At 44.1% G+C, this 18125-nt stretch overlaps 1 protein-coding gene across 3 annotated transcripts in view; it reads right to left on the reverse strand.

Annotated features, from left to right (window-relative positions):
• MAPK14 (mitogen-activated protein kinase 14) overlaps positions 1–18125 on the reverse strand; it is a 70265-nt gene that overhangs the window by 36729 nt on the left and 15411 nt on the right. For 2 of the 3 annotated variants that reach the window (XM_036317450.1, XM_036317449.1), the window contains exons 2-3: positions 7519–7648; positions 61–119 (exon numbers count right to left, since the gene is read on the reverse strand). In XM_036317450.1, the coding sequence (XP_036173343.1) occupies positions 61–119; positions 7519–7648 (189 nt within the window). Of the gene's footprint in view, positions 1–60; positions 120–7518; positions 7649–9628; positions 9748–18125 lie in introns of those variants that run through there. The other variant, XM_036317451.1, reaches the window with a different exon arrangement.

An 18125-nucleotide genomic window follows, 5' to 3' on the forward strand; every position in this document is an offset into this window, starting at 1 on the left:
ACACGGGCTGCTAGTTTTCATCTTCCAGCAGAGGAAGACAAACGCACAAGCTTCACTCACACATCATTGAATTCCTCCAGAGACCGTGCCGGTGTAAAAACATCCAACAGACCAATCACCTGTGAGGAAACATAAAAATCAAACAGTCAATAAATACTGAACTTAGCATAGCACCCATCAGGTCTATGACTACGAACTGATTCTAAATCCCGTTGAGTTCAATAACATCACAATATTATATATACACTGTATAACACATTTTCTACCAAAATTATGCTTTTGTTTTTACTTATTAATATTACCTCTCATAAAAATCTAGTTTACTATTAAAAATATTCAACTCCCTAGGATTTAGTCATATATAGCTACTAGTTTATCAGGAAGCAAAAAGGTTTAGGGCTCTTGACTAATAGTCTAAGATACAGAAACAAGCCACACTTCTACAATTGTTATTACAGCATCATTTTTCTTTTAAAAATGTATTATTATTCCATGAAAAAGACACCAATATATTTAAGGATTTTAGTCTTATCCAATTGTCCTCCATAAGTGAGGCCAACTTACATTCTCAGCAACAGTGTATCCATGATCTTACCAGTATGTATCCACGGCTCTCAACAGTGCTTTACATTTAAGTGGAATCATTTTCTTTTTCCTTCTCCATCTAAATCACAATTGTTCTCCTTGAGTTTGATATACTCCTGCCTTAAAATCTCTGGTCTTTTGATTACTCTCTCCCCTGTACCCACTTGTATTTTAGGGAACTGAGAGCTAGAAGCCAATATTATCCACCCATTCCAACATTTCTAATCACTGGTTCCCTTTATGAGATGCCCCATCTCCTCAATACAAGAAAAGTTTAAAACAACCAAAATACAGAACAACCATCATTAAGAACCGCCTGAAATCTAGCTGAATGGAAGTCCTGCAACTAGAGAAGTCAAGAAGCAGCACATGGAGAATGGTAGGAGAGGTGCACGAGGAACGGGCTGGCCCAACACCGACACGAGGCATTGTTTTCAATTGGGAGGGATATCTCGGCTGCAGAGGCCTCCTGTGAGAAGCAAGGGGTCCCAGCCCCACACCAGACCCCCAGCCCAGGATTCCAGAGCTGGGAAGAGAAGCCACAGACTTTGGCTTATAAAAACCAGTGGGGATTGTGGCTGAGGACACGGAGGCTGCTGGAGACCCAGCAGGTCCTCTTAAAGGGCAGGTGAACATACACGGTCCGGCTTCCTCTGAGCGCCAGTGCCCGGCTGTGGCTTTGGGGGATCCAGACTAGCAATGATCAAGAACATCATCCCCTGCCCTAGCTGGTTTGGCTCAGTGGATAGAGCAGCCGTGGGCAAACTACGGCCCACGGGCCGGATCCGGACGTTTGAAATGAATAAAACTAAAAAAAAAAAAAAGACCGTACCCTTTTATGTAATGATGTTTACTTTGAATATATATTAGTTCACACAAACACTCCATCCACGCTTTTGTTCCGGCCCTCCGGTCCAGTTTAAGAACCCATTGTGGCCCTCGAGTCAAAAAGTTTGCGCACCCCTGGGATAGAGCGTCTGCCTGCTCACTGAAGGGTCCTGGGTTGGATTCTGGTCAAAGGCACAGGCCCAAGTTGTGGGCTTGATACCCAGTAGGGGGCGTGCAGGAGGCAGCTGAACAATGATTCTCATCATTGATGTTTCTATCTCTCTCTTCCTCTCCCTTCCTCTCTGAAACCAATAAAAATATATTTTAAAAAAGTACAATTAACTAATTTAGAAAAAGTAGGGCAAATCATATTAGTAAATGCCCTATCAAATTTTAATTTCCTTAAATGAGACAAGTTTTATGAGATTAAAACTATGTTGTTTTTTTTACATCAAAGTATTTTTTTATATATTTTGGTTTTTTTACAGAGAGGAAGGGAGAGGGATAGAGAGTTAGAAACATCGATGAGAGAGAAACATTGATCAGCTGCCTCCTGCACACTCCCTATTGGGGATGTGACCGCAACCAAGGTACATGCCCTTGACCGGAATCAAACCTGGGACCCTTGAGTCTGCAGGCTGATGCTCTCTCTATCCACTGAGTCAAACAGGTTAGGGCAACATCAAAGTATTTTTAATGTTTTGTAAGCTTTTACAAAATACCCCTTCTCTATTAATCATATTTTTGAGTGTTAATCATAAGGAAAACACTGTAAAAAACGTTTCTCAGCATTAAAATAGATCAGGCTAACATATTAGGAATATTACATAATCTAATAATTTCTCATTTCTTTAATGGAAATTTCCTTTTAATTCATCATATTTTGGCCTATTTTCTTACTCTTTGTGCCACTATATGACACTTAAAAGGCCAGGATTCAAATTTTTAGAAAAAAACATTTACAATACAAATAATCAGCAAATATCTCTAATTGCCCTACAATTGTCCAAAAGCTAACAGGGTAATACATTTTTATTAAATTAGCAAACACTCAAAAAATAAACACTGTAACTTAGTAATCAATTGAAGACAATATTTACTGTATTTAACACAAGCCACAAAACCACCACTTGGTCTACCATGGTAAGATTGAATCTAAGGTTCCCGAATAAAATTTATGAAAGGATTCCCTTAATCATTTTTAAATTTCAAAACTTACAGATCTCCAGGTCCTTTAACAGGGCAGTCTTTGTAGTAATTACCCCGACAGCAAAAGGATACAGCTGCCAAGCTGCTCCCCTTTAATCTTTCCTTAGAGCAGGTGTTAATGAGGCCAAGGTCACAAGTTCAATCAAGAATGAGCAAGCTAACTTTGTTCAGAGTAACTTACAGTCACAGAAAACATCCCCTAGTTCTTGTTACCCACCTGATAAATGTATGCCTGTCATTCATTATCACCAGTGAAATAAATAACTTAAAATGAACTATGCATGGATTGTGGGTCAGAGACATTTTTGTGTAAAGATCACATGGGCATTCAGCACCTTATTTTTGTTACCAATATTTACTTAAACTTTTAAAGCAGTGGTTCTCAACCTTGGCTGCACATTAGAATCACCTGGGAATCTTTTTAAAATCCTGATTTCTGGGCCTCATCCCGGAGGATTTTAAAAAGATTCCCAGGTGATTCTAATGTGCAGCCAAGGTTGAGAACCACTGGTTTAAAGAGTTTTAAGCTGTTGCTATTGCTGTTGTCTTTGGTGCCTGGTGGCTACCTAAAAATTAGACGGTGGCCCAAAACAGTCATTTAAGAAAAGAAGAAAGAGGAAGAAGAGGACAATGGAGAGGAATTCCTTTTAAAATCCTTGCTTGTCCTAACTGGTTGCTCAGTGGTTAGAGCATTGGCCGGTGTGCCAAAGGGTTGCAGGTTCAATTCCTGGTCAAGGTCATGTATCTGGGTTTTGGGTTCATTCCCCAGGGTGCATGCAGGAAGCAACCAGTCAATGTGTCTTTCTCACACTGATGTTCCTCCCCCCCACCCCCCTGCCCCCACTTTCCACTCTCTCTGAAAAGCAATGGAAAAAATAGCCTCAGGTGAGGATTAACAATAACAAAAAATTCTTGCTTAAGTTTACTTGAAGTCTTGGTTCTTTACTCGGTAAAACTACTTTTACATTGTAAGCACCTAACAATTGTTTGTAGACAAGACTGAAACTCAGGAATTTTTCTACATTGAGTCAGTCTTTTGGTCTCATTCCCCCTTCAAATATTTGCCAAAACAACAGAGAACTATGAAACATTCAGCCATGTGCCTTCTTTTGTTCAAACAACAAATCACCAATATCTAAGCATAGGTGGCCCTCTACACTGTTACTGCTAAAATCTAAGCATCTATCTATATATATAAAAGCCAGCGACCAGAGCACCATAACAACCAGAAAGACTGGTTGCTATGATGCCCACTGCGGCCAGCAAACCGGCCCATTCAGGGGGGGTGGGGCCGACTGGCCAACCTCCTGTGGCCCATCCCCCAGCCAGCACCCCCTGATAAGCCCCCACCACCCCAATGGCCCACAGCCCCTCCCCCCGGCCTGCCCCACTCCTGATTGCCCACCCCCCAATAGGGGCCAGGGCCAGCCGGCCAACCTCCTGCATCCCCTTCCTCTGCCCAGCCCCGTCCCAGATCGCCCACCCACCCCATCAGGGACAGGGCCAGTCAGCCAACTGCCTGAGGCCCCTCCCCCTGGCCTGCCCCATCCTCATGGGCCCCCTCCACCCTTCCCCACAGCCAGCTCCACCCCTGATTGGCCCCCCCACTCCAATAAGTGGCAGGGCCAACTGGCCAACCACCCACGGCCCCACCTCCAGGCCACTGGCCCCTGATTGGCCCCCTTACCCCATTCAGGGGCGGGGCTGGCCAGCCCACCACCCACAGTCCCTCCCCACAGCTGGCACCACCTTGATCATCCTGTGGCCCCTCCCCCAAGCCAGCTCCACCACCCATAGACCCTCCCCATGGCTGGCTTCACCCCCAATCACACTCCAACCCCAATCGGGGGCAGGGCCTGCTGGCCAATTGCCCACGGCCCCTCCCCCCAGCCAGCCCGGCCCCAATCTCCCCGGATTGGGGCCAGGCCAGCTGAACTCCACCCACGTATGAATTTGTGCACTGGGCCTCTAGTCTTTTTTTTTTTTTTTTAAATATATTTTATTGATTTTTTACAGAGGAAGGGAGAGAGATAGTTAGAAACATCAATGAGAGAGAATCATTGATCAGCTGCCTCCTGCACATCTCCTACTGGGGATATGCCCGCAACCCAGGTACATGCCCCTGACCGGAATGAACCTGGGACCTCTCAGTCCGCAGGCCGACGCTCTATCCACTGAGCCAAACCGGTTTCGGCAGGGCCTCTAGTCTTAATATAAAAATGATGAACTGCTATTAAGCAAGTTGCTTATAATTTATGTACATTAAAACCCTGTTTTTCTAATACAGTCAGCCCTCTTTCTTTTGTTTAATGTTTTTTTTTTTGGCCCCATTTGATTTTAGAGAGAGGGGAAGAGAGGGGAAGAGGGAGGGGGAGAGGGGGAGAGAGGGAGAGAGAGAGAGGAGGAGAAACATCGACATCAATACTGATCAGCTGCCTCCTGCACACCCTGTACCGGGGATGGACTCTGAAACCCAGGCATGTGTCCTTGACAGGGAATCAAACTGAGACCTCCTGGTGCATGGGTAGACATTCAACCCCTGAATGACCCTAGCCAGGCTCAGCTCTCCTTTTAAAAGGAGTCTTAACCTCTCCTAAATGAGAAAAACTGTATCCATCACTCTGGTGTCCTCATTTCTACAAATACAAAATGGCCCAAATGTAACCAGCCCAATGTCATGACACATTTCAAATTATCTCATTACAGAAAATTAAAGCATAAAAAATCTAAGTAAGGTTGTTGCTTATGATCACTGAGGAAAGTCAAGGCATGGATTCAGATAACCCAAAATAAATTGTGCCCTAAATACTGGCTTAATTTGTCTACAAAGAAAAGCAAAAACAATGAAGTATATAGCACTGGTAAACCAGATGTTCTTAAATTAGTGTGGGATCCTGGGGCCTCCTGGGGGTATTTTAGGGTTCTATCTATGTTTGCTTGCATTCCATTTTCTAAGTATTCTTTATATTTAAAAAGCTATGACAATGTCTCTGTCATATTAATATGTAATGAAAACAGCATACACACTCAACTGTGTTAAAAACTCAATGTAAACATATCAATTAAGCTGCCAGGCCACCTTTATTTTATGCAGACCTTGGATTCAAGCTTCTCTTGCCAGCTTTATCCACTATCTCAACTTCTTGTAAACATGTCACTGATTAGGAAAGCTGCAGCTCTGCACTGAAATTTTTAAAAACTTAGGTTTGCACATTGATGCTCCTATAAAATTATACCTGAGAATAATTATAAATTATAATTATAAATTTATAATTATTGTACCTAGGAAAAATTAAAACAGCACCCATAATCCAATTCTGAATTTATGTCTCAATGTAGACTTTGTGAAACAAGTATATATTAACCCTTTTCGGTCCAACGTCAAGGCTGACTCGACAGATCAGGCGCTAGGAGCAGGTCCAACGTCAAGGCTGAGGTCAACACCACAAACCGGTTCAACATTCAATCCCGTCAATTAATTTGGACCAGACTGTTTGAATTCCAAAATTAAATTGGACCGCAAAGGGTTAATAATGTATCACTTATTGTGGGGTTTCTTTTTCTTACTATGGACAAAAGTTCAATTATTAAAACAGAAAAAGTCTGAATAGCCAAGTAATAAATTTAGGCTTTGAATTTTTCCCCTACACAGTAACAATCAATAGTGTCAAATGACTCTAAAATCTCTATGGTCATTGTTTCTACAATGCTACAAAATTTACAGTTCCTTTCACATAGCAATCACATAAATTCTTTTTAACTTGATTTCAAAACACAGGAAAATAAGTGTCCTCAGTCAATTGTTTTTTCACTTTCAGATAATATTCCAACTGCATCCAGTTATTTACCATACTAGAGGCCCGGTGCATGAAATTTCGTGCACTTGGCGGGGGGGGTGGGGGGGGTGGTGGTCTCTCTCAGCCCAGCCTGCACGCTCTGACAATCTGGGACCCCCTGGGTAGGGTCCAGTCCCATCGCAGCATGGCTCTAGTTCCCCAGGCCTGAGGGCTGGGGGGAGGCACCCAGAGGCTAGTCCGATGGCATCATGGCTCTGGTTCCCTGGAGCCTACAAGGGGGTGGGGGGGAGGGGCCCAGAGGCCAGTCCGATGGCAGCATGGCTCCGTTCCCACAGCTCCCTCCCGCAGCTGCGCCGGAGGTGGCTGGGACCCAGGACTGACTTCTGCTGTACCAGCTGGGACCCTAGCCTGGTGTTCAGTTGTCCGTCGGACGTTTAGGTCATGATAGACCCTGGCTCTTTATATATTAGAGTTAGAACTTTTAAGCACTCCTTTGCAGGATGGCATTGCTCTCAAATTTCCAAATTGATAGAAAATAAAAAGTTTTTTAATTTAAATAATGTCTTTGTCATATTTATTAAAATACCCAAATCTGGTAAAGTTGCTTTTGCAGGCCGAAAAGAAAAATTATAATGTTAATTTGTACATAAAATAAGAGCCATCTCTGATAGGACTTTGAGTGAGCCTAAGGTACTCCTTCCTCAAACTTCTCCACTGAAATAACCCATAATACAAAATAGCCATGGATCCCCATATTGTGATAAGGTGGCCTTAAGTAAACCAGGTAAAGAACACATTTTTTAAAATATTTTCTCTTAAAACTCGCTATGAATTGCTATAACTCATAATATATCTTTTTTTATTAAAAAATTATTTTAATGTTTTCCCTCTAAAAATCTTTGAGTAAAACCCAAACTCCAAGAAGATGCACCAATTGCATCCCAAGGCTTTGACATAATGCAGTGGCCACTAACACCCAGTGTAAGAAGCATGGTCCAAAGTCTGATGCCCTCGAATGTATTTCCATCGGCAGTAATTAAAATAATTTTTTCTAGTCCATTCAGAGCAGACTTTGTTCTCCCTTGAGTGAAGAACTTACGTTTTCATGCTTCATATGCTTGAGCAGCCGCAGCTCTCGGTAGGTCCTCTTGGCATGAATGATGGACTGAAACGGTCTGGAGAGCTTCTTCACGGCCACACGTAACCCAGTTTTTGTGTCAAAAGCAGCACTAAGGGAAAAAACACACACAAAAAACCCATCATTAAATGTGCTCTAAATACTTCAAAATTTAGCATTTACAAGGCTCTTTCATTTTCAAATTAAATGGGTCTATAACAAAATACCAAAAAAGTATAAAGATAAAAACTAAAATAACCTGTAATTCCATTACCCAAATAAAACTTGTTATTATTTTTGGTGTTTCCTATTAGCCTTTTTTTTCTATACATCTAAATCAGGGCTCAGCAAACTTCTCTGTGAAGGGCTGGACAGTAAGTATTTTAGACTCTGTGAGGCTTAGAGTCTCTGTCACAACTACTCAACTCTGTGGTTGTAGCTGAAAAGCAGCCAGATAATAAATCTAAAAAATGGATGTGGCTATGTCCCAGTAGCTCAAAAAAAAGGCCACCTGATCTAGAGAAGCCAACAGATTGATACACAAAGAGCAAGATCCGTCTGTCCTCTCCGCCTGTGTCTCACTGTCCCTTTGCCACAATATGCTGGCTGCTCAGAGTAGAGGCCTTGGAAATCACCATGTTTTCAGGACAAGTTGGTACAAAAATTTTTTGGGCACCTTTAAAGTATTTGACACTTTTTAGAAGCTGAGATATAGTAGGGAACAAGTCAACAAACCCCTACCCTCAGAGGAAGGGGGGAGAGGGGAAGAGAAAATAACTTCAAGTAGTGATGACTCAGCCAGTGTGACTCAGTGGTTGGGTGTCAACCCATGAATCAAGAGGTCACCAGTTTAATCCCCTTCCCGGCACATGCCCAGGTTGTGGGCTCGATCCCAAGTAGGGAGCATGCAGGAAACAGCTGATCAAGGTTTCTATCTCTCTATCCCTCTCCTCTCTCTAAAAAAACCCCATGAAACATTAAAAATATAGTGATGAATGCTATGACTAAATAAAACAGGATAATGGTATACAGGGTTAAGAAAACAAATGGAGTCATGCTACTTTAGCTAGGATGTCTGGGGAAGCTGACACAACTGAATGTAAGTAGCAACCATGTAAAGAAATAGGAAAAAAGAGCTTCAAGCATTAAAGAAAATTAATACTTATTGAATCTTCACTGAATACCAGGAACCACTGAAAGCATCTGACATTTTAAAAATTAACTCTTTTAGTTCCCAACATCCCTCTGTAGTAAATACTACTATCACTTTTACAAACGTGGAAACTGAAGCCCAGAGAGGTTGCATAGCCTTCACAAAGCTAAAAAGTGGCAGAAAGAAGTCTGGAACCAGAGCTCATGCTATTAGCCACTTTGCTATGCTGCCTCTCAGAAAAGCAGGTGCAAACCAAGGGGAAAGGAAACAAGTAGAAAAACTACAGCATGCTGAAGGGGCGAGAGAAAGATGGCGTGCAAGCACAGGGAGCAAGCGAAGCTGAAGAGAATGAGGTCAGAGGTGTAGGCAGAGGACAATCGCATAGAACAGTGGTTGGCAAACCACGGCTTGCGAGCCACATGTGGCTCTTTGGCCCCTTGAGTGTGGCTCTTCCACAAAATACCACGTGGGGGCGCGCACGTACAGTGCGATTGAAACTTCGTGGCCCATGCGCAGAAGTCGGTTTTCCGCCTGGGCGAGTCTATTTTGAAGAAGTGGCGTTAGAAGAAGTGGGGGTGTTGGTCAGTTGGGCGACAGGAGACGCAGCGCGCGCGATTCATGCACCAGTTGAGTGAGCCAGTCAGTCAGCAGTCTCATGTGCAGTGGTTAGTGCTAGTCGTGTCCGTAAATCGCGCGCGGGTGACAAAAGTACCTGCTCGAAGCATAAAGTTACCTGTATTTTTCCAACCAGCTGCAAATCCTACAGGGATTTTTGTCATCAATTTAAGAATTGTAATTCTTTTGTGTTGGTGGCTTTATTATTATAAAAATGAAACATTTTTTTTAGGTGCCCTGTTTGAGATGGCTACAAAGAAGCAAAGAAAACCGGAAGACGAAAACCGTGAATTTAGAGTTGAATTTAAAGTTGACTGTACCTACCTATATAATTTAAGTTTAAAAAACTTGGCTCTCAAAAGAAATTTCAATCGTTGTACTGTTGATATTTGGCTCTGTTGACTAATGAGTTTGCCGACCACTGACATAGAACATCTGCAGCAACAAACTTACCATGTATGTTAAGTACTTTTAGAGACTTGGTAATTCCATCATGCCTCATCCTCCTGTTTATGTCAGTCTCTAATGGGCATCCAAGACTTTCAGATCATTTATTATCACCAAACTCTCTTTCCCATATGACTCTGGACTTACTCCAGAAGTTCCCTACCTTCACTCCCAAATCCTTACACCATGTCCTTGCTCCTCAACTCCCTATTTGTGATCAACTCATGTACATCTTCAACCCCTTTTCTGAACCTTCCCTCCATCTGCTTTAACTAAAACTAAGCTGTCCCTTGAAGATACTACTTCCCTCACAGCCTGGCAGCTAGAGGGCATCTCTCCCTTATATCCCAGGTTTCTCAAGGCTAGCAGGTGGGGTAGATGTTCGCCTTGCCAAGCATTACCACTTCCAACCTGAACTCTCCCTTTGTTTTATAAAAGTCCCCGTTCACAACCCTCTCTGCTGCTGTTATCCACTGACCTGGGATTTTCCATCATTCATTGAAAAGTTAGTTCCTATCTCAAAGTCTCTCTCCACTCCCAACTTCTGTCATCATTCTTGGCAACTTCAATATCCAGGAGGGCACATTCAACATCCTGGTCTGTTTCCTGACCTCTCCAGGAAATTCCACCTCATTCAGCCATCTTGGTGCCACACTCTAGACCTCTATCACCACCAAGAGCTGCCCTGTCTACCAAATTTTGAATGATAGCACTGATTTTCCATCACAAACCTGTGCCTTTTAGTTTTAGTTTACTTGTACCTGACTATGATAATTCATTGACCTCTTCATCATTGCTTATTTCTATCCTGCACCCTCTCATGTCTTCATTTCCTTTCTTGCCAGGCTTAGACTGTAGTCTAGGTTCCCTTGTACCACTTCTCTAATCTCTCTCTCCCCTCCTTTCTTCCCTCCCTGCATCTCTCTCTCTCTCTCTCTCTCTCTCTCTCTCTCTCTCTCTCTCTCTCTCTCTCATATTCACCTAGATCAGCGGTTCTCAACCTGTGGGTTGCGACCCCTTTGGGGGTCAAACGACCCTTTCACAGCAGTCGCCTAAGACCATCCTGCATATCAGATATTTACATTCTGATTCATAACAGTAGCAACATTACAGTTATGAAGTAGCAAAGAAAATAATTTTAGGGTTGGGTCACAGCATGAGGATCTGTATTTAAAGGGCCAGAAGGTTGAGAACCACTGACCTAGATAAACTTTAACTCTGGGAGATCTCAACTACTTAATTCTCCATGTCTGACTGTGGTTGAAAACTAACTGTGGTTAAAGAAAAAAAAAAAAAAGAACAAAAGGAAATCACAACCATACAGATCGGTTTCACTCTTAATTTCTTACCTTAACCTCAAATAAGCCTCTCAATACTGCCATTTTTTTGCTTAAAGTTGATTTTCCTACTCAAAGTCAGCCTTTGACAACGTCACCCCCCTTCCTCAGGAGTAGCCCAAGTCTTCATTGAGGAAACAGAAACCATCAAAGGGGAACTGCATCTGCCTATCATTAAATCTACATACCCATGGACCCATCTCCTCTGCATTCTCTCTTGCCACAGTGAAGGGCACATGCTCTTTATTATAAAAACCCAAGACCTCAAAGCATGCTTCAGAGCCCATCTTCCCTCATCTTTTCAAGGGCTGTCTCCTTTGTTCCCTTTCTCTCTTATATCATCAGTTTCTCCCTAAGGGATCATTCTCATCAGCATAAAAATGCTCTACTTATTTGCCACCCTCAACAAACAAATGAAAAATCTCTCTTGACAGCTCCGCATCACAGTTAAAACATCTCCAGTGGTTCTCAAAGTGTGGTTCCTAGACCAGCAGATTTGGTACCACGTAGGAACTTAAAAGAAATGTAAATTTTCAGGTACCAGCCCAGACCCACTGTATCAGAAAGTCTGAAGTGGTCCAATAATCTGTACTTTATCAAGCCCTCCACATAATTTTCTAGAAGATTTTTTATTGATTTTTAGAGAGAGGAAATGAGAGGGAGAGAGAGAGAAACGTCCATGTGAGAGCAGAACACTGATCAGCTGTCTCCTGCAGGGGATTGAGTCTAAAACCCCAGCATGTGCCCTGACCAGGAATGGAACCAGCAACCTTTCAGTGCATGGGACGACGCCCAACTAACAAGTCACACCAGCCAGGGCCCTCTATGTGACTTTAACACACACTGGAATTTGAGAACCACTAATCCATGGACCAGCAGCACTGAATTATCTGGATGCTCTTAGAATGCAGAATCTCAGGCCCTGGAAAATAATCTACATTTTGACAAGATTTCCAGGTGATTATCTGCATCTAAGGTTTGAGAAGCACAGATATCTACACGACATTTCCTCAGCTCCCATCTTTCCTCAAGCTACTACACTGCTCTTCTCGGTGTCCTCGATGACCTCTTGTTACCAAATCCAATGGCCACTTTTCTGGATCAGCAATGGACACGGTTACCACTTTCCCTTTCTCTAAACACCGTCCACCCTGGAGTCCATATCAGCACATTCGACTGGTTTTCTATGTCCTCTGCGGCAGCACCGTTTGTCTCCACTAGTCAAGCTCTGCACGTTGGAGTTCTTTGGGGCACGGTACTGGGCCCTCTTCTCTTCTCTCTCTCTCATTCTCGATCTCATCTCTACCCATGACTTTAAATTAAATGTCATCTATACATTGAAAACTCCCAAATCTACATCTCTCACTGAAATCTCCTCTGCGCTTGACTGCCTACCTGACATCTCCATATAAAAACACATAAGCATCTAAATTTAGCAAGTTCAAAACACCCAAAACTACTTCTCCCTGTCTCCTTTATCTCAGCAAATGGTTTTCATCCAGTTGTTCGAGCCAGACATTTGAATGACCCCGATTTCTCCCTTTCCTCGTCTCCTGCCCCCAACCCAGCAAATCTATCAGCAAATCTCATGGTTTCCATCTCCAAACACATCTCTATTCAACTTCTCTCTTTTTCTCTTAATCCCCACTGGAGGATATTTTTTCCATTGATTTTTAGAGAGAATGGAAGGGAGGGAGGGAGCAGGGAGAAGGAGATGGAGAGAGTGAGGGAGGAGAGAGGCACAGAGAGAAAAGCATTGATGTGAAAGGGACACATCAATTGGCTGCTTCCCACAAGTGCCCTGAATGGGACCGGAAATCTAACCTGAGAGCCTTTCGTGCTTGTGCCGACACTAACCACTGAGCACACTGGCCAGGGCTAATTCAACTTCTCTTCATTTTACTGCTTCCACATCAGCCCAAGTCATCCTCATCACCAGACTGCTCATTATACTGGTCTCCCCACTTCCTTTATTTTGCTACCTTCTAATATACTCTCCACAAGCATACAATACAATCTTTAAAAAATATAACTTAGATGACACCACTCCCCTGCTTCAAATCCTTCAAAGAATTTCCTTGGCATATAAAATAAAAAGCAAATATCCTATCAGCCTACAAGGTTCAGGTGATCTGACCACCGGAGGCCATCCCACGCTGCTCCTGTGCTGGTCCTCCTTCCCCTCAGACATGTTGTGCTCTGAACATGCTGGCTCCTGTCAGTTCCTTCAGCTCTTCAGGCAGGCAGTTCCTGGTCCCTGAAATGCTCTTCTCCCCGCATCTCTACACCTCCACTCCCCCCACGGCTGAATCCTATCCTTGAAGCATAGGCTTAAATAGCCATCCCTTCAGAGATGTCTCTAACGGGTCCCAAGGAGCCATTCCCTGTCACAACACCCTCATTGCTTCCTACCTTATCCCACATAAAGGGAGGGCCTGGTTCTCTTCTCTCCTACTCCCCTTGTTCCAACAAACCCATAAAAGATTAACTTCTTTTTGGAAGTACCAAGTAAATTTACACTCTCTCTAAAGCCCTCACTGGCTCTGTTGAGATTGAAAGCAATGGCCATTGCTCCTGTCTGGCCCATTTCCTTCGACTCTCTGTTTCTCCTCTACTCCACTGTAAGCCTGACGGGGATTCTTGGAGCAAGACTGTCATCGGGTTTCTAGCTGACCTGCCTATGACTCAGTGTGCGAGTTAAATTCAGTGGGGAAAAATAAGAAGCCCACCTGAGCTGCTCCTCCAAGCATTAAAAGGCGTTCTCTATGCCAGCTTCACAGTAATAGAATACATATTTCAATCTCTATTTGACTCCTGTATCTGTTAATTAAAAGGCAGGCTAGGATTAATCAGTACCTACAGACCCCAATAATTACAGTTTATTACTATATGTTTATTTACAACCCAGCAGAGTGGTTAAATGAGAGCTGCAGCTTTAGTATTGGATGATTGGAGTAGCTGTCTAATCTTGAGAAAGTAATTAAATTCTCTCAGCCTCACATATAAAAGGAGGATAATGTTTGTTAGGACTAAATGTGATAAAGCCCAGCATTAGATATTACTAACGTCCGCCTGCTCCACTCATCCTAAACATCTCGAGGGCAAAAAGTGTCATCTGTTTTATTCACTATTGTACTATGTAAAACTCAGAATAATGCCTGGCATATGTTACAATCTCAATAAATGCTTAACAAAGTATAAGAGAGTATTTTACAATAATAATTATCTGAAATATTAAAGAAAAACTTTTAACTGCTCATTTGGTTCTCAATTTTGATAAATTCAATAGCATCTAATAAGAAACTGATACTAACGTTAAAAACTTACATTTATTGCCCTGCCCGCTGTGGCTCGGTGGTTAAAGCATTGGCCTGAGCATTGAAGGATCTCGGGTTCAATTCCCAGTCAAGGGCATGTACCTGGGTTGCAGGTTCGAGCCCTGGCCCCTGTTGAGGCACAGGTAGGAGGCAGCCAATTGATGTGTCTCTCTCATATCGATGTTTCTCTGTCTCTCCCCCGCTCCTCACCACCCTTCCACTCTGAAAAAGAATGGAAAAAATATCCTCAAGTGAGGATAAAAAATTTTTTTAAAAAACTACATTTATTGACAGTCACTGTTTTCGGATCTTTACATGAATGAACGTCTTTAATGATCACCACTTTATGAGAAGGCACTATTATTATTCACATTTCACACATGAGAGAACTGAGGCACATAGAGGTTAAGTAATATACTCAGGGAATAGACAGAAATTGGGAGAGCTGCAATTCAAATCCAAGTGGTGTGTTTTTTGTTACTCCTCACCTGAGGATATTTTTTCCATCGCTTTTCAAAGAGAGTGGAAGGAAGGAGGGGCAGGGGGAGAGAAAGAAACATCGATGTGAGAGAGACACAGTGACTGGTTGCCTCCAGAATGCAACCTGACTGGGGCCAGGATCAAACTCGAGACTCATTGGTGCATACGGAGACACTCTAACCACTGTGCAAACTGGCCAGTGTGAGCTTTACCTTTTAACTAGAGGCCCGGTGCACAAAAATTTGTGCACTCAGGGGGGAGGGGAGGGTCCCTCAGCCCGGCCTATGCCCTCTCGTAGTCTGGGACCCCTCGGGAGATAACGACCTGCTGGCTTAGGCCTGCTGCCGGATGGCAGAGGGCAGACCTAATCCCTAGGTGCTGCCCCTGGTCAGGCTCAGAGCAGGGCCGATTGGGGAATTGGGGCGCTGCCCCCTGTCATGCACAGAGCAGGGCGGATTGGGAGGTTGCGATGCCACCCTCAGTCACGCTCAGGGTAGGGCCGACTGGGGGGTTGGGGCACCAACCCCTATCACACTCAAGGCAGGGTCGATGGGGAGGTTGCGGCGCCACCCCCTGTCACGCACAGAGCAGGGCCAATCAGGGGGTTGGAGTGCTGCCCCCTGTCACGCACAGAGCAGGGCCGATCAGGGGGCTGGGGCGCTACCCTCTATCACACAGGGGGCTGGGGAGCTCACCCCTGTCACACACAGAGCAGGGCCGATCAGGGGGCTGGGGAGCTCCCCCCTGTCACGCACAGAGCAGGGCCCATCAGGGGGTTGGGGCGCCGCCACTGTCACACTCAGGGCAGGGCCGATGGGGAGGTTATGGCTCTACCCCATCACACACAGAGCAGGGCCCGTGGGGTGGGGGGGGTTGGGGCACCGCCCTCTATCACCCACAGAGCAGGGCCAATCAGGGGGTTGGGGCGCTGCCACTCTCACACTCAGGGCAGGGCCGATGGGGAGGTTATGGCTCTACCCCGTCACACACAGAGCAGGGCCTGTGGGGTGGGGAGGTTGGGGCGCCACACCCTGTCACACACAGAGCCGCAGGGCGATCAGGAGGTTGGGGAGCTCCCCCCTATCAGGCACAGAGCAGGGCCGATCAGGGGGTTGGGGCACCTTCCCCTGTCAGGAACAGAGCAGGGCCGATAGGGAGGTTGTGGCCCCGCCCCCTGTCACACACAGAGCCGCAGGGCAATCAGGGGGTTTGGGCACTGCCCCCTGTCATGCTGATCCTGGTGCCGGGAGACCTCGCGGCTCCGCTGATCCCGGTGCTGGGAGGCATATTACCCTTTTACTATATAGAATAGAGGCCTGGTGCATGGGTGGGGGCTGGCTGGTTTGCCCTGAAGGGTGTCCCGGATCAAGGTGGGGGTCCCCACTGGGGTGCCTGGCCAGCCTGGATGAGGGGATGATGGCTGTTTGCAGCTGGTCACACCCCCTTCAGGGTGGGGTTCCCCACTAGGGTGCCTGGCCAGTCTGGGTGAGGGGCTGAGGGCTGTTTTCAGGCTGGGACTGAAGCTCCCAACTGCTCCTTTTTTTCTTTTTTTATTCTGAGCCAGCTTTAGCTCTGAGGCTCCAGCTCTTAGGCCTCCGCTCCTGAAAGCAGGTATCTGGTTTGTTTAGGTTCTACAATCGAAACTCTGTATTAACTCCAGGTCTGAGATCCCGGCTAGCTGAAAGCTGGTTTCTGGGGTTTTGTTTAGCTTCTATTTTTGAAACTATGTTTCAAACTGCCAGCTCAGAGGCCTCCAGCGGCAGGCGGGGAACGTTGGAGTCCTCCGTCACTGAAGCAAGCAAGCCTCATGTTAGTTTCAAGCTGCCTGGCTGCCGGCCGCCATCTTGGCTGACAGTTAATTTGCATATCGCCCTGATTAGCCAATGGGAAGGGTAGAGGTCGTATGCCAATTACCATGTTTCTCTTTTATTAGATAGGATAAGAGCATTAGTAAAGTTAGAAGCAAAAGTCATGTGTTGTTCTATTACCCTAAAACAAAAGAGACACTCAAACTTTAATAAAACCGCTATTAACAATTATTTTCCCTTCAAATGATACTTATATAGCTATACTCCTAATATATAGGGGTGGGCAAAAGTTGACTTACAGTTGTAAAACAAATAAATAATACAAGAATAAACTGTTTCATGTACTCACAACTGTAAACTTACTTTTGCCCATGCCTGCATAATTTACACTGTTTCTTCCATAACTGCATGATTTCCTCAGAACAGACGACTAATTTTTATTTCAAAGGACACACATTCCCAATGTTTAAAAAATATATATATTTTTATTGATTTCAGAGAGGAAGGGAGAGGGAGAGAGAGATAGAAATATCAATGATAGAAATATCAAGAATCATTGATCAGCTGACTCCTACACATCCCCTACTGGGAATTGAGCCTATAACCTGGGCATGTGCCCTTGACTGGAATCAAACCCAGGACCCTTCAGTCTGCAGGCCAATGCTCTATCCACTGAGCCAAACCAGCTAGGTCCACTCCCACTTTTTAAAACACACTTTACTCACAAAAGAGAACAAGTAAGAATTGTTTCGAGAAACTGCTCTCTGCTTAATAGTTATCATTATAGCAAAAGCTGCTGAAGCAAGGAGTATGCAATCCATTCCCACCCCCACCTCTTTAAGCAATTAATTGCTCTGACCCTGCCTCCTGTTTCTACCACTGATCAATGCAATATTTGGAGAGAGAAGAAATCATGTAACTCATCCTAAACTGAACATTGTAATTAACAAAAGCAGAAATGCCTACTAGTATTAACAACTCACCCAAGGTCATATAAGTAGTATGCAGTGGGATTCAAACCCAAATCTGTCTAATTTCAATGCTCACTCTTTTTCCAGGATGCCAAGCTGCCAGAATAAGGACAACCCTAGGACCAGCTTTTGACTTTGCCTTTATTATATGATTCACTTACTAGTATTAGCAGTTGAGAAGATTCCTCAAATCACATTTTAAAAACTACAACTACAAATAAAACTTTGTTTTCATTAACAATATAATAAAATGGAATTATCTTTATGATGATCAGATTCTCCAAACTAAAATTCAGAACACATTGCTTAATAAGTTTTCCCCTGAATATAAATTCAAATGAATTCTCCCAAAGTTATAGTTAATTCACATTTTATAAAATCACTGAAGTTAAACAAAATAAAGGAATAAATATAAAACTCATTAAAAGCAGTTATTACAACATTAGGATGTCACTGTCACT

The sequence above is a fragment of the Myotis myotis genome, unplaced genomic scaffold, assembly GCF_014108235.1.
Source record: "Myotis myotis isolate mMyoMyo1 unplaced genomic scaffold, mMyoMyo1.p scaffold_m19_p_7, whole genome shotgun sequence".
In the NCBI taxonomy this organism is placed as follows: Eukaryota; Metazoa; Chordata; class Mammalia; order Chiroptera; family Vespertilionidae; genus Myotis; species Myotis myotis.